The following is a 16,702-nucleotide window of genomic DNA, read 5'->3' as shown; positions in this document are numbered from 1 at the left end:
GCCAAAAAATGCCAGGCTTAGAGTAAAGCCCAAACACAACAGTATCAGTTTGATTCTAAGAATGATAATACTGCTTCAAAGAGACTATCTTCATAGACCCTAGTACAAACGTAAAGAAAAAGTGTGTGTGTGTGAGAAATCTATCTTATCTTGCCATTCCTCAAACAAGTTATGTGAGCATTTAGTTGTACATTATATTACAAATAAGGTGTTGAAATCTTTTTATTCTTCTAACTTAGGCTAGGACCTGTGAATACATTTTAATGAGACTGCCTAATTTACAAAGAGCAACCAATTCAATACAAAATTTAGGTAATTCCATCATTTCAGCTGTTACTGAAAAGATAGATGAGGCATGTAAAAATTAAAGGTCATAATTGTTAACATCCTGATTCCTAGGAACAGGGAATGGAAAAAACACCTTTAGATAAGCAAACCTACCTCAAACGTGTGGTCTAGTCTGTATACAGGTGATGAGTTCATAGCACTGACAACCTCAAGGACACCATTGAAGTTGTTCAGCTCTTGAAAGACTTGCAGAATCTCAATTATTCGACTCACCACAGCTACTCTTTCTTCTAAGTTTTCAGTTTCTACAATACATCTGGGAATCAAAGACAAAAAGTGAATTAAAAAATCTGGAGTTTTCCCAACGAAGATATGATATAAAGAATTTAGCAAACAAAATGGAATGGAGGGCAGCTATAGTGTAACAGTAGAGAATACGTATTCAGAATGGCAGGTAAATAGTAGGTGAATGGAAGAGAAGGCAATGCCTTCGGTCAGGCATGCTGCTTGTCACTGTTTTCCAGACTGATACAGTCAACCGGTCAGTCATTCTTCCTATTATATTTGGTGCATTCTCTCTCAGTATTGGAGTTCTCTGATCAGTCTATCATCTTGTTGAATGTATGCTGGTCTTTAGGATGTGGGTGTGTTCTAGGGAAATTATTCTCAAATTTAAGAATTCTCTGCCTCTTATTCTTCATCTAATTGTAAGATTTTAGTGATTAATGCTTAATTTCTTTCTTTGACATACAGAAATAATTACCTACATTTCTAAGAACAGCTCTTTAGATAAGCACTATAATGTTAAAAAGTGAATGAAAGTGTTTTACCACCATTCAGAATAAAAAAATTTTAATTACTTAGAAAGAATAAAAAAGTCAATGAAAACAAAAGCTCTTTACATTTAAATACCAAGAATCCTTGGAAAGTACATATATATCCAAGTAAATAGCTAAAAGTAAGCTATGCTCAAAAAAGAATTCCTCAGTGAGCATTTACTCTCTATTTCTAGTATTTGAGAAAAATTTTTATTTACTAATCACTTATCAATAAAGAAAATATTTTAAACTTGGTTTTCAATAACGTGATAGTAAACAACTCAATCTAAGAAAAAATAAAATACACGTATGGAAAATATAAATCAATATTAAACATTAACAAAAATGTAAAGTTGTGGATTACACTATTCTCTGGTGAGGCTGATCTAACACTGAAAAAACAACCACTGCAAAACTATCAAAATAAATTTGCCTTATCAAATTAAACATAACATGTTTATGCATTAAAGCGTCAGATGTCTACAAATCATATACCAGCTAACTAATTATCTAGACATTTTAAAAGGTATGATACAAGTATAATATGTTTACATTTTTTTTTTAAACTCAGTTGATATTAACTAGGTATACACAATGAGATCACCTGTGGAGCTTTTATAAAAACCAGGTAAGTCTGGGATGATTTATCTGGAAGTGACTTCAATTCTAATGCACATCTATGGCTAAAAAACCACTGTGGCAAATGAACAAGAACCTCTTCCACTGAAAAGGCAGAAACTGGAACCCTTGTACAATGTTAATGGTGAGAATGCAAAATGATGTAGCCACTATGGAAAACAGTATGGAGGCTCCTCAAAAACATTAAAAATAGAACTATCATATGATCAGCAATCCTACTTCTAGGTATTTATCCAAAAGTACTGTAATCTCAAAGAGATATTAGCACTCCCATGTTCATTGCAGCACTATTCACAATAGTCAAATGTGGAAACAACCTAAATGTCCATCTACAAATGAAAGGATAAAGAAAATGAGAAATACATGTATCATGGAATATTATTCAGTCAAAAAAGAAGGAAATCTTGCAATATATGACAACATGGATGAACAGTGAGGACATTTTGCTAAGTGAAATAAGCCAGTCATAGATGGACAAATACTGCATGATTCTACATATATGAGGTATCTAAAATAGACTCATAGAAGCAAAGAACAAAATGATGGTTGCCAGGGGCTGGGGGAGGGGGAAATGGGGAGTTGCTAATCAACATGTATAAATGTTCACGTTGATTAGCACTTATTTACACAAGATAAATAAATTCTAGAGATCTGCTGCACATTATGCCTATAGATAATAATACTGTATTTGTACATGAAAAAAATCTTACCACAATTAAAAAAAGCAAAAAGAGAAAGGAAAAAGATCAGGAAATGGCCGCCTTCTCAGTAATCTATTAAAAAATAGGACAGAAATGAAAATGGTCTGTATGTCTTATGAGTTATGTTTCCTCTTTATAGACATAACTTTTAATTATTATGATGGCAAAGCGCTTCTGCAACTGAAGTGTAGTTATTTGACTTGATAAAGAAGAAATCAGGAAGCAACAGTTAGCGGGCAAATTCCAAAGTTTTACTTTTTAGAGGCTACGAAGTAATAACATAAATAGAAGGAAGTCCTAACTTTCAGATGACTTATTTCTCGTTAGGAATTGCTTTCTGGTCTTTATCCACACTCTAGCTCACATTCCAGTCATTCCTTTATGTCACTGGTCTTGTGTTCTGATAATGCCAATATGATCTGTGGCAACTTCATATCACCCTTATAAAATATGGGTCAAGATCATAAAAAATATGGCCAATACATATAACTCTAATATCTGGCTCCAATTATAAAATTGTATTGAGATTCTGGACTTTTGACATGACAGTGTAAGAAGTTCTGTTTACTTACTCCTCAGGGAAACTGGTGAAAATTATACATATAATTACATATATAAAGTTCTGGCAGTCTCTGGAAATGGCCCTAAGAGCAAATGGCAAATAAAGAAACATCTACTCGGACTTCTCTGGTGGTGCAGCGGTTAAGAATCTGCCTGCCAATGCAGGGAAAATGGGTTCGATCCCTGGTCCGGGAAGATCCCACATGTCGCAGAGCAGCTAAGCCCGTGCACCACAGCTACTGAGCCTGTGCTCTAGAGCCCGTGAGCCACAACTACTGAGCCCACGTGCCACAACTAATGAAGCTTGCGTGCCTAGAGCCCATGTTCCGCAACAAGAGAAGCCACCGCAATGAAGAGTAGCCCCCATTCGCTGCAGCTAGAGAAAGTCTGCGTGCAGCAATGAAGACCCAATGCAGCCAAAAATAAATAAATAAATAAACGAACAAACAAATAAATTAATTAATTTTAAAAAAGACAGAGAAACATCTATTCAGGAAAATGTACAACAATTCAGTAAGAGAGGCAAGAGTTTGTAGTATCTGAACCAAGACTTCCTCTACCCTCATTCCTCAGAGAACCTTGCAGGGTTGGTAGGGTGGGGGGCAGTTAGCCCAGACAGCCAAGAACACAGGGCTCCCTACCCCTCTGACGTCTAAAATGTCAGGCTTCACTGGGGGAAAACACAGGCAACAGTAAACTGCCTGCAAGACAGACCTGATATGTCAGATTTAACAAAAAAAGATTTCAAAGTAGCCATTCTGAATTTGTTCACAGAACTAAAGGAAAGTATATTTAAAAAGTAAAGGGGGAGTATGATTACAATGTGCACCAATAGGGAGTATCCTAAAAGACACAGGAATTATAAAAGAAACCAAACGGAAACTCTGGATTTGAAAAGTACAATAGTTAAAATAAAAATTTTACTAGAGGGACTCAATAGTCCATTTGAACTGACAGAAGAAAAAAATAGTTAAACTTGAAGAGAGAAGTATTGTTTAAAAAATGAAGGCAAAGTAAAGACCTTCCCATATAAACAAAAACTAAGAGAATTTGTTGCTAGCAGACCCACCATATAAGAAATTGTACTGCAAGTTCTTCAAGCTGAAAGCAAGTGACCCCAGATGGTAATATGAATCCACACAAAGAGCACTGGTAAAGGTAATTATATGATTATAAAAAACATTATAAATGCCTATTTTTTTCCTTATTGCTTTTCTTAACTGATTTAAAAAGCAATTGTATAAAATAATGTGTATGTAATGTATTGTTGGGCCTATAACATAGAGAAATGTAATGTATGTGAAATACATTGCCAATAACTACACAAAGAGTGGGTGAGAGCAAAGCTGTAACAGGCTAAGAAAATAACGGCAAATGGTAGTAAAGCAATAATTATAACAGCGTATTGTTAGATCTACATCGTTAATTATATGTAATATATATTATAATACCACAAAAGGGAGGGAGTGAATAGAGCCACAGAGGAGTAACATTTCTACATATCACTAGAATTCTGGTATAAATCTGAAGCTAATTCTGTTATGATGTATGTGGCAAACCTAAAAATAATCATTAATAAAGTAACTTAAAATGCTGCATTAGAAAATTATTCACTCAGTGCAAAAAAAAGGAGGAACAGAGGAACAACAAAAAAGACATGAGACAAATAGAATTGCAGTGAAATTTATAACATAACTGCTATGAAATGTAAGAAGATCAGTAATACTTACTTCTCAAACCACAGAGTGAGATTAGTGGTATGCCGGATCATTTTCAGAAGATTAGGAGAATTAATTTCTTTGTCTTCCTTTGTCCACACACTTCCAACTAATTCTGATGGCTGTACAGCTCTAAAATCATCAAGACATAATTCTATGTGATACTTTTCCCTCTAGTATACTGTTTTATTAAGTAAATGAGGTAAAAGGTTTATGAAAACAAGAACAAAAACATTATAATTTTGCATTGTTTTCTATAGATTTAAAAAAACTTTGTATGCATGTACCTGTGTACTTTTTTTTTTACTGCTTTATAGTACCATTTTGCTTTGGGCAAGGTTGGGATTTCTTCATAGTATCTTTCCCAGCACTTATAAATATTATCTAACAAATTAGGGTGAGAAAGTAGTTTGGGATAATTCTTTTAAATAAATGAAATGTTATAATAATCAGTCCAATGAGGGTATAGTAATCACTGCATTCATAAATCTTTTTTTTTTTTTCCCCTCCTAAAGGAGGGGGAAAAAAACCCTCCTGGGAAGGGTACTGGGAAAGAAATAAAATACATTCTAACACTGATTTTGGAAACAGTGATGGTTTTTGGTGGGAGATCTATAAATTTAGTTCCTTTTTTCATTTAGTTTTTACACAATTAAATAGTTTGAAATCTAAATAGTCCAAATTTAAAACTAGAAACAGACATTTTTTTGAGATAGTAATTATATCAATGTAGGAAAACTATAAAAGGCTAAATGGCAATGACTTAAGTTCTCAATGACAATGGCAGTAGCTAACTCATTGAGCCCTTAACTCTGTGCTGGGCAATGTGCTACATGCTGTAAATATATGGACTATTTTAAACCTTGCACAACAGCTCCAGGAGTAGGTACCATCATTAGCCCCATTTTACTCTTGAGGAAACTAAGCAGCAGAGGGATAAAAGTTACACCAGAAGGTTAAAGTTGCCCAAGGATACCAAGCCAACAATTGGTAAAGCCAGGATCTGAACTTAACTTTACCAACTAGGGGTGACTGCAGAAAGAGAGACGCTGTAAATCCAGATAGAGAAAAGAGGATGAGGGAGTGAAAGAGGAGCCTTCCATACATCAGGCCTTATTACAAGACTTCATGTACTATCTCATTTATGTCTTATAACAATCCTACATGGCAGGGATCAGCATTTCATTTTAAAAGTTAACTCATTTGAAAGGATTTTTCAGCTTGAACATCAAATTACATACCGATATAGATCTGATTCAAGTAAAGTGAGTTGTCGAGCAATTTCTATTGGGTGTAAGGTGAGCAGGTCAAAAGTCTCTATGTGCCCAGGTCTGCTTATATGCCACTCAACTGTAGGGGGTGAACTCTGAAATGTAATATTATGACCTGGTCCATTGTCTCTTGCAATTTTTTTCCTTTGGATTATTTTAGTGATGGATTCAACCCACTTTTTCATCGCTTTACCTGAAATAACATTACATTAAAAATAACGTTTAAACATTTTAGTCAATATTTTATTTTTAAAAAAATAGTTTAAAATCGTATAAGTGATACCTGAATATATCTTTGCTATAAAAAGTTCAAATGATCAAAATTAAAAAATGAAGTTCCCTTTTTACCGTTTCCCTATTCCCTATCCCAATCTCAGTTTTCTTCAAGTGGATAACCACTGTTAATAGTTTGGTATATATTCTTTCATATCCTTTTTAAATAAGAGAAAGTAATTTATTTGTAGAAACTTTTCACCTCTATTGTTCTAAACTTCAGTTCAAAATATTATTTTATAATCCTCTCCAAAAAAGATCTATCTTGCACAAATAAGATTTATAATGATAGAACATACAACATTAGCTGTTAATCTAACAAACTTTGCATTTTATAAACCAAACAGTGCAGAGGACTCCTTCATTTTGTGTGAGCTTTCGATGTGGCTTCGTTCTGTACTATGCATGAAAGTACTATTATTTAACACTTTATATTTTGATTCTCATTTAAAGTGTATGATGGAAATAGAAACAAGTTTGTCTAGGACATCCTTAGACCTATACAATCAAAGTATCTTTAAAACTAGAAGGGGAACTGGAGATCATCAAGCCTAGCTCCTCATGTTACTGAAAAGGAAACTGAAGTCTAAAGAATCAAAATGATTTTGCCAGAGTCATTTATCTAGTGAGTGGCAGTGTTTGGAAGAGAACTCTTGTTTCTCGGCTCTCAGGTTCAGTATGCTCTGCTGCCTCTCTGATATGTTATGCACTATTCACCTAATTGTGTCCCAGTCAACCTCCATCGTGGTGTTATAATGGCACAACAGTTCCTAATTGTCCTTTGGTACACATATTTTCAGATGTGTTAAGACAGCATAAATTGAGACCTTTTTCTATCCAATTCCAAAATATCAGTAAGTTGATTTACTAAATGAAAATTCATTGGATCAACAGGATGATTATTAAACAATTTGTAGGTCAAAACTGGCAAAAATTTTTAACTTTTCCAGTTGGTTATGCTGGCATTATTACAAATACCTCTTAACTACACTGAGCAGTAGTGATGTCAGTTGATAGTTACCATATTGGTACTTTTATTACACATAAAACTAAGGCACTTAAAAAAAAAATACCTCTTACTGTTCCAATAAATTCCTCCATTCGCTGCAAAAGATCTGCATCTCTTTCAAAATCGTAGAAGTGGTGCTCTACCCAGTGCCGACATACATTTAATACTCTATGGCATTAACACAGAAGAAGAATCAAATTACATGGGAACTCGGACATAAACATTTATCACAATGAGTGGTATAAATGAAAACAGAGTAACTCTTACCAAATTAAATACAGCTGACCCTTGAATAACAGGGTTTGAACTGCACGGCTCCACTTATACTTGGATTTTTTTTTTTCCCACTAAATCTATACCACAGTACTATACCCTAGGCAGGTGGTTCAATCTGTGGATGCAGAACCACAGATTCAGAGGGCTGACTGGATTTTCTACTGTGCCAAGGGTCAGTGTCCTTAACCCCCACGTTGTTCAAGGGTCAACTTTAATCTTATAAGTGGCCTACCACTTTCAAAATTCTATGTTAATTAAGACTTATACAGTAATTTCTGATAACTCCTCTTTACTTCATTCATTTTACATGTTACTTCCTCCTTGCTTGGGAAACATCCTTATTTAACTCTGAAACAAAAATTCAACAAAAGCTTATTTACTTCAGTTACTTATTTAATGCTTACCGCAGTTGTACAGGCTGTATATATTCTTTTCTAAACCTTTTTAGTTCTGCACTCAAGGGCTGATCTCCATTCTCTATAGCTATGCGATCAGCTTCTGTTGGCTCAGGCTCTGGAATTTCAAACCTAACATAAAACAGAACAAACTAATGAAAAGATCAATGATATCAAATTATGCAAACAGAAAACTACAAATCTTTTCACTAGTCAGCACAATCGAGAGCACTGGAAAAAATACTAAGGATATACACATCAGTGAAAACAAGTGAGGATTCTATAATGTAAAGACTAATGATTTAATTTTTTAAGAGGAAATTAATACTTGCCAATATAAATAAAACCAACTAGAAACATAATAAAGAACACATGCAAAGTCTAAAAATAAGTGTGATTATAAAGTTAAGGGAATGATATTCATTTTTGGCTTGTGTAATTACTCTAAATCAGCCAACATAAAACTTTTTAAGGGTAAGTTCTGAAAAGCTGACTGCTCTTTGGGTACATGAAACACTTTTCTTGATTACAGTACTTGTTCACTCTATTTTCCTCAACATGTGGTGTATTTGAAAAATTCTGTTTAGAACATTTAAATCATTAAAATTTGAATTTCCAGAGCCTAAATTCTACATTTTTATAGTCTTTAACTTGATTAATTCTGTAAATTTGAAATTTCACATACTGAGTTTCCATGTAAAAAAGTCTGCCTATTTTTGTATTTAAATAATCAAAGCTAACATATTATAAAATAAATGGTCATCCAAGAGATTTTCTTCTTAAGGTATTCATGAACGACAACTTAAAGCTCATTCAATATATTTCCATATCTTAGCTCAATCTCATTAAAAAAAAGAACAAAGAATTTAAACATTTTAAATTGACAGACCTTTCTATTATAAGACTCAGTAGTTCTTGAGGTTTACAAAAGGATCTATATGTTGTAAGAAATGTCCGAACAAAATTGGGATCTATGAAGAAAAAGGAAAAATATCTTATTAAAATCTTTTATTCAGAATGATTAAAACTATTATTTACATTTTCAAAAGAGATTAAATAGTCAATTTTAAAAGTCCCAAAATGTTTTGACCACACAGAATGCTTTGGACTTTGAAATCAACTGCTAACTTTAGTTTCTTCCTAAATTAGTGGCAAAATCATTGATACTAAAATTTTACATCAACTTATTTCTTGACCTCTGCACACTCTGACTAGCTGATATTAAACTCATTATTGGCCACAGGAATACAAAGGGAAGAAAGGCAGAGCATAAAAGCAAGCTTCCATGTGCTATGTGGATCTCAGAACATCACCAGTTGGTTTATCTCCCTTGTAAACAGAAAGGCCACAGCAATAACCCATTACTTTTCCTGCTCTTCAGACTAGTTTATCTGGATTAGTTATCTGGATTTCTTTAAATCATGTTAATAGAGCATAGGACTGGAAATTGGATCTCATAATGTTGTAGATTAAGTTAAATAGTTTCTAAATGGTTTTATGTGCTAAAAGTCTTAATTAAAACTGCTAAAAGATGCTTATAAATACCTATGTTATTAAAACTATTAAATGTGTAAGAATATGTTGATTTGGCTCTATTCACAACTTTTAATTACTTTCATTGCAAGTAGACGCAATGAGAGTTCAATCATAAGAGCGGGAGTCTTCAACTCCTTCCATGAAAGGATTTGCTTTTCATTCATACTTCATGAAGTAAAGCAGGAAGCTGACTGAGTGTGATCACCTCTCCAGGCCTGCCTACTTGAGTCTCTCCTTGACAGTATTCTCCCAGAGTTGTGGAGAAAGGCTGCTGTCATCAGCACAAGAGACCTGGGCTATCATCTGCATAAAGGGAGTTGGGGGTGGCGGGAGACATCTTCCCATAATGGGGAATAAAAAAAACACTCACCACTCACTGTAACTCAAATTTCATCAAGGTCCACATTTAGTTGTAAGAGTCTTTAAAAAGGATGAGGGGAGAATTCATTAACTTGAGTGTTTTTATTGGGAGTATCCTTTTCCTGCTTCACATCACTAAGGAATGGTAAGCTATAATTTAATGATAAATTTATTGAGAGTAGCAACTACCTTTATTTTTGTTAGGCTACACACTATGGATTCTTTATAAGAAATACAATGTCTGTTATTAGCATAGGATTTAGCAAGAATCAAATTCATTTGCATGGAAAATCTCTATTTAGTCTGATTCTGTCTAAGAATCACCCTAAATTGAGCCTTAAAATAAAATAACTATGTTAACTTCCCCCCCGCCCGCCAAAATCAAATTCATGGATTTATCATAAAATAGAAATCTCTTTCCAATCTATTGGTATATGTGGTCATTAAGATAATGAATTGATTTAAATATCAGACAACCTTGAATTTAAGATTATAATAAATTTTTAAGTTAAAGAAAAATTTACATAATAAAAATATATTGGTTTTAAATGGCCCTCTTCTCCTTTAGCTTCATACCTTCTGAGGCTAGAGTGGGTTACTGATAAAAGTGATTTAAATAGATACAATCCTTTAGTAATTTCCTCTTTGTTGGTATTTTATTGTTTGTCTTCAGTTACAGAGTTCCTCAAACGTTAAAGACTAATGTCTCAACCAGAAGAAAAGATTTTAAAACAGAAGGCTGTACAAGATTTTAAAACAGAGATTTATATCGGTTTCATCACAATCCTCCCTTTCAAGAATCTTCTTCCTGTTCTGCAAATCTATATGTAAAGGTGAGGCTACTCAAACATCATGTACTTAGGAAGCAAAAGCAGTGGCCACTGTAGAGATGCTGAGCTGTCACTGTTGGAGAGGCCAGACCCTTAGTACAGAGTGCTCCAAATATCCCTGAGCTGTGTTCCAAAATTAAGGGTAACCTCTCCCTTTTTTAAAAGAAAAGTTTATTTTAGTCTAAAAGTCTAAAATCAATATCCAGATCCATTTCTTCTCAAATGCCACCTAAGTCAGGCTAAAAAGTTGTGGGATATCAAAGATACTTTTAAGTTGAAAAACAAGAAAAGCAAGTTCTAAGTGAATTAAAGTATGTTTTAAGAAAACTGGCTATTTTTAAAGGCAAACTATTTTAAAACAGCCTTTTCATCTTATACCAAAACTTCTGGCCATTTCAGTGCTTTACTAACTGATGACAATGCTGGGAAAGTCATGATGTGCCTCAGTGCCACATCAGTCAAAAGGGGTCACATCAATTCCTGATGTCTGTTACGTAATGAATTCAAAGAGCATTCACATAATTCATTCCGTATGATTTCTGTGAAGTGAGCAGGGCGGCTGCTGTTTTTCCCTTTCTACATATGACAGAAGTAACTAAGAGTTATCTAAAGTCACACAATAGAGTGAAAGAGATGGAACCAGAATCTAGATCGTGTGATTTCTGATTTACTGCTTTTTTCTGCCATATCACCTGACCTCCCTGGATTAAAGGATCTGTTAAGGTTTCCAAAGCTGTGAGAGCTAAATATAAAGAATGAATCCATGAGTTACATAATCACTGTAGAAATTCACATAAATGATTAATTCAGAATGAAGCTGTAAACTGCTAATCTTGGTTAAAGGCACTAAAGTCATTGAGAAATTAGCAGTCTAATTGTGATTCTGTAATTCTTGTTAAGCCTTCTTCCAGATTTTAGGAAGTAGCAGCTGTACCTTCCTGTACACTATTCAGAAGAGGAGTTTCTGAAGCTGGCGGTGCAATAAACACTCCCACAATCATCACTGTTGTATTAACTTCTAAAGTGACTCAAGTTTAAGTTGTTTTTAGCTTGATTAGAAATTAGAGCAGTCTTGCCAACAGAAAAAACCAGCAGAAGCTAAAAATAAACCAAGAAAAATTGGCAAGAGTTTTAAGTACTTTCAAAAAACATCTTAAAGGCTGCATATATTCCCAGGCTTGTATTAATTTAGGCTCTGTTTCTAGTTTCTAAAGCAGTGGGAAATTGCTAATGAATGAAAAACTTACATTAAGAGAGGACATAACATCTGTATTTGAAATTTTGCACAAAATTCCATATTCCAGAAGCTATTTTTATTTCTATTGATTTCTCCATTTCAGTGATAGTGACACATATGTCACACTAATCACTGGAAACCTTTATCTTATTGATGATACAAAGGACTAAAATACTTAGATATTTTAAAAGTATCCGTCAATAAGGACAGGTTATATAATTTTATAGGAAAACAAAGTACCTACTTACATTTATCAGACAATGATAATAGCTAAGTTTTACACTGCCTCTTATCTAACTGTATTATAAAGTGATGTTTCAGAGACAGATGGAAGGCAAATGCGTTAAAAATATAAAAGCCAGGCTGATTTGGTTTTAAAACATAAGCACAAATATTTGTGGAGAAATTGAAAATCAACTATTTCGATATTCTCCTCTTTCTGTTTATTGCTAGTGGATGTAATTCCACAAACCTCTTTCTCAAACACAACCCCTAATGGATTTCAATACGAGCAATGGCAAAAACATCCTCTGTGGTTTTTCTTCTTCACCATTTTAGGTAACACTCTTTTCTACCCTCAAAGCCCTGGACTCAGATGTCCACCATGTTCACTAGCTGCTCCGCCTCCGTCTACCCAACCTCTCTGTGTGTACAAGTACCTGCCAACTCTACCATCAAGTCCCCGGTCTCGGCCCAGGCTATTTCAAATATGAGCCGTGTTTTCTATTTTCTGCTGGCCTTCTAGCTGCCTGTCTCCCTCATTCTAAAGCTATTTTCTTTGATAATATTTTATTGTACAATTCTTCAAAATCTTAGGAAATCAGAGTATATTTACATTAATGTTCAGAATACAGCATACTAGATTCGAGGTGATAAATTTAATCCTTTTTTAACACATTTTTATTGGCAAGGTCAATAAATTTATGAAATATTTGTTACATAGAGTTATTTATGTAAATACCCCTCCCCCAACCACCATAGTGAAACACCGTTAATCAGGATGTCTGTTCATGTGATAATTCTCCCTTTAATACAGCCATTTAAAACGCTACAAGAAACAATAAGCTCCTCAACAAGGATTTATAAACAATCACTCTTGAATTCCTTAAAAAAGGAAACAGACGCTATGCTGACGCACACACACTTAAAAAAAAAAATCAGAGAGTTTAAAAATAGAACAGCACTGCCCTATAGATCAAAAATTCGTTCAAAAGATTTTTTTAAAAGTTAAAACACCCGAACTGAGCTTATACAGGACACAAACTCCAAAGAAATCTAACGCAGATTTTTGCAAATTTTCTATATGAGGGCATAAAATAGCAGTAAATACTTTAAAGAAAAATATCAACTGGCTTAAATTTTTTCAATACCATTTTCTTTAAAAGAGAAATTCACCATGCATGGGAAACACCTTTTCCCCACAATTCAGTATGAAAAGCTTTTGTTTCCATATAATGTCAGTTCTGAAAGACCCCTACCACAAAGTCATCTCATTTCTCTAAGAGAGACTATCAAAACCAGACATACCATATTTCTTCACCCATGTTGTTTTAAAGTCTCAATAATTAATTTGTACTAAATTATTTCCTATAACTCTGTAACAGAAGTGAAATTCCTACTTTCATCTTCTGCTTTTTATGTATATTGCTTTGTGCTTTCTTACTGTAGGTAAAAGTCTCTTCACATCCTTACCAGATGCAGAATGATCCACTTGACTAGACAATTTCCCCCCACACCATTTCAGATGAATTCTGAAGTTTTGATGTAGTTAACTAATTATTGTATGTCTAGAAACACTGGACCTGAGGCACTATAAATTAGATCCCACATAAAACCCTGTTGCAATTCTTTTGAGCAACAGTTAAGCACCTTCTAATTCACCTACATTTACAGAGCAAACACCACCAATAGACTGACTGGATTTTGTTAAAAACTAAAATTATAATGACCAATATCTAAATACAAACTAAAATCTATGCATTAAAATAGAAGTTATCTATAGTCAGAATTTATTACCTATTTCAGTAAGAAAAATAACAGTACTCTGACTATATCTTCATAGTAGATCTGTGTTTGCCCAGAAGTGAACAAACTGTTTATATTACTAGCAATTCAAACCAAGCAAGTAATTCTCTTTATTTTTACTATTCAATATACATAATAAAAATTATATTCTAAAAATGAAAAAATTCATGAGTCAGTGTAACATGGTATCAAGTATACTCTATTTCAAGAGTCAAGAAACCTAATTTCTAGTCCTCTTTCTGCAATTAACTGGTATGATTTCTGGCAAATCACAAACTGCAGGGGTTTTGGTCTATAAAGTGAAGGATTGATCATCTAAGATCTATAGCTCTGTTTCATAAATTACTGTTAAAACACTTGAGTGATCAAGCTGGTTGAAGCCACAATGAAGTCTGAATTAAGTAAGGTTAAACAAGTTTTCTTTTATGATAATGTCTGAAAGTAGTGCTTATTAGTTATTGGATTTTTCTTATTTATTACAGCCAATGTCTCATTATAATTCTATACAATGTAATAAAAATATGCAAGTTAAATTTTAGTTTTTGTTTCAGTGTAAGCCACAACTTGCACTGTATGTTCTCTGATAAAATACCTATCAACCAACTGAACCAAAATTAAATAGAGCAGACCAACAGTTCTTTAAACAAATAGCTGATCTATTATCATTGTAGTGAGGACCAAGAGTCCATCTGAGCTGGAAAAGACCTTAAAAAAATAGCTGCTTTCATGTTTTACAAGTTCATACATGGTCTATTAAAAACACATTCTATATTGCCAGTAATACATTCAGTCACAGACCTTACAGAAGTCAAATAAGCTAATAATTAATACTTATTAATTATTTACCGTACCGTGTGTACGATAAATCACAATTCATGAAAGCTGCTTACGGGTTTTAGTTACACTAGTAATATATTTATGACATAAATTAAAATATTCAATTAAGCTTCAAAATAAGATAGGAAAGAAAAATGTCAAAAAGCTTAGCTACAACACTTCTGAACCCAACAGTGGCTTTTTATTCCTCAAGAAATTAATGAAAGGAATTTTTAAAAAAACTTTAACATTTTAAAAAAGTAAAAAATCTTGTCAATTTAAATTTGAATACACCTAACTTTGCAAAGTTCTATAAATTAAGTGTTTTATATTAACTAGAAATAAAACCATTTAAGTTATTCTATTCAAAAGCTAAAAATTAATGTAAATGAGAGCAACTATCAAAAGTAACTAATAAAACACCATAGCAAAAGTACTGTGTCTACAGACTTAGCTAGCATTGTGTACGTTAAGGAGAAAAGACTGCCAAGAAAAAGAAAAACTATCAAGCTATGCTTGTTCTAGTTTTGCTTGTTTTGAAGTTTCCTCATTCAAAAAATAAAAGGCACAGTCCCCTGAAAAAAAAATATTTACTTGTAGTTCTATAACTGCTTATTAATAATCATAAGTCAGTTCTGTGAAATAAAGCAAGCAGTAAAGAAAATTTTTATCATTAACAATAGGAGCTTTAAAGAAACAATTATATTAAAAATTTTGAAATATGAAAATATTTTCCAAATCAAATACCACTGACTTGTGATAGTAAACACTAGCAAGTCTTCTTTAGCACCTGCCACTTGTATTGCTCTACAGAAAGAAAAAAAAAACAACTTCTGCCTCACATAGATAAGAATCTAAGGACTAATTCTACTCTAAATAGTCTAAGAACCCAAAACAAAGGTACTTAAAACGATGAATAGTTTAGAATGTTTATGATAAAAAGTTCTGTGAATCTTCCAAGACACAAAAATCAGAATAATGTGGCAAGAAGAATAACCTGAACCTTTATAACCTTAAAAATTCCTGCAGAAGTAGCAAAGAAATAACAATTTTGCAACTACAAATTTCAGGTAATGAATAAAAACATTTTTTTAAGCTGTATTCTAGATCTTAAAGAAGCTGATGGTCATCAACTAAATAAACAGGTCATATTAATTACGGAAAATTGTACCTCTCAAAATAAGTTTCATATGTAAAAAAAGATGACAGAATAATCTATTTTTCATGTAGAATCCTCGGCAGCTTATTTAAATTTTCTGTGCTTTGATCTGTTTTTTATTTTTGGGTCAGTAAAATGAATATACTGACTACAGAAGTTTCTAGGTGAAAAATCAATAGTAAAATTGGAATCCCAGAGTCTTCTTTCATTATATTCAACATGTTTCAGTTACTGCCTGCTACTACCAAATGATATACACTTAAAGGGCCCAAACTGCTTTTAAAATTAGCCTACGGAAAACACTATCATTTCACTATGGAAAAGACTAGCAAAAGAACTACCAGATTCAACTGGTGCCAGAATAGTTTCCAGAGAAAACTGAGAACCCATTTGAAGGACTTTCAAAACTGGAGAAATTTCCCCAGAAACACACATATCCTAGAGATAGAAATATATTTAAGCAAAAAGTTTGGGGATGGAAGTTAACTTACACATTCAACTATTTAAGAATAGCACTTATAAGAGCTGTGTTTGATTTCATATGTCTTTGTAATAAAAGCATTCTTTGAAAATAAGTTTATATTTATCAAGAGCTTTCACATATTTCATTTATTCTTTCCAACAATATTCTAAGACAGCTGTTGTGATGTTGATTTTTGAGATGAAAACTAAGGTTCTAAAACCTTAAGGAACTGTGATAGAGTGAAGGTGTGAATCTAACAGTGAGTGCTCTTTCCACAGTATTTTACAATCGTCAAATTTCCTACTATGTAGGGAAGTTGAAGAACAC

At 33.2% G+C, this 16,702-nt stretch overlaps 2 protein-coding genes across 6 annotated transcripts in view; one reads left to right on the top strand and one right to left on the bottom strand.

Annotated features, from left to right (window-relative positions):
• ARHGEF33 (Rho guanine nucleotide exchange factor 33) overlaps window positions 1-16,544 on the top strand; it is a 120,698-nt gene extending 104,154 nt beyond the window's left edge. The window contains exons 19-20 of one of the 4 annotated variants that reach the window (XR_009566160.1): window positions 10,519-10,678; window positions 12,471-16,544. Coding sequence is in view for 1 of the 4 variants with exons in the window: in XM_060309312.1 (XP_060165295.1) it covers window positions 10,519-10,600 (82 nt within the window). In the remaining 3 variants the exon portion in view is untranslated. Of the gene's footprint in view, window positions 1-10,518; window positions 11,529-11,575; window positions 11,693-12,470 lie in introns of those variants that run through there. The other 3 variants (XR_009566161.1, XM_060309312.1, XM_060309319.1) reach the window with 3 other exon arrangements.
• The window catches only part of SOS1 (SOS Ras/Rac guanine nucleotide exchange factor 1), a 148,580-nt gene that overhangs the window by 19,950 nt on the left and 111,928 nt on the right, over window positions 1-16,702 (bottom strand). For both annotated transcript variants that reach the window (XM_030857875.3, XM_030857876.3), the window contains exons 11-16: window positions 8,839-8,920; window positions 7,959-8,081; window positions 7,343-7,446; window positions 5,967-6,189; window positions 4,738-4,857; window positions 442-604 (exon numbers count right to left, since the gene is read on the bottom strand). In XM_030857875.3, coding sequence (XP_030713735.1) covers window positions 442-604; window positions 4,738-4,857; window positions 5,967-6,189; window positions 7,343-7,446; window positions 7,959-8,081; window positions 8,839-8,920 — 815 coding nt within the window. The remainder of the gene's footprint in view (window positions 1-441; window positions 605-4,737; window positions 4,858-5,966; window positions 6,190-7,342; window positions 7,447-7,958; window positions 8,082-8,838; window positions 8,921-16,702) is intronic.

Source organism: Globicephala melas, chromosome 12 (assembly GCF_963455315.2).
Source record: "Globicephala melas chromosome 12, mGloMel1.2, whole genome shotgun sequence".
NCBI lineage: Eukaryota > Metazoa > Chordata > Mammalia > Artiodactyla > Delphinidae > Globicephala > Globicephala melas.
Note: the sequence above shows the minus strand (reverse complement) of the source record. Positions and strands in the feature narration are given on the sequence as shown.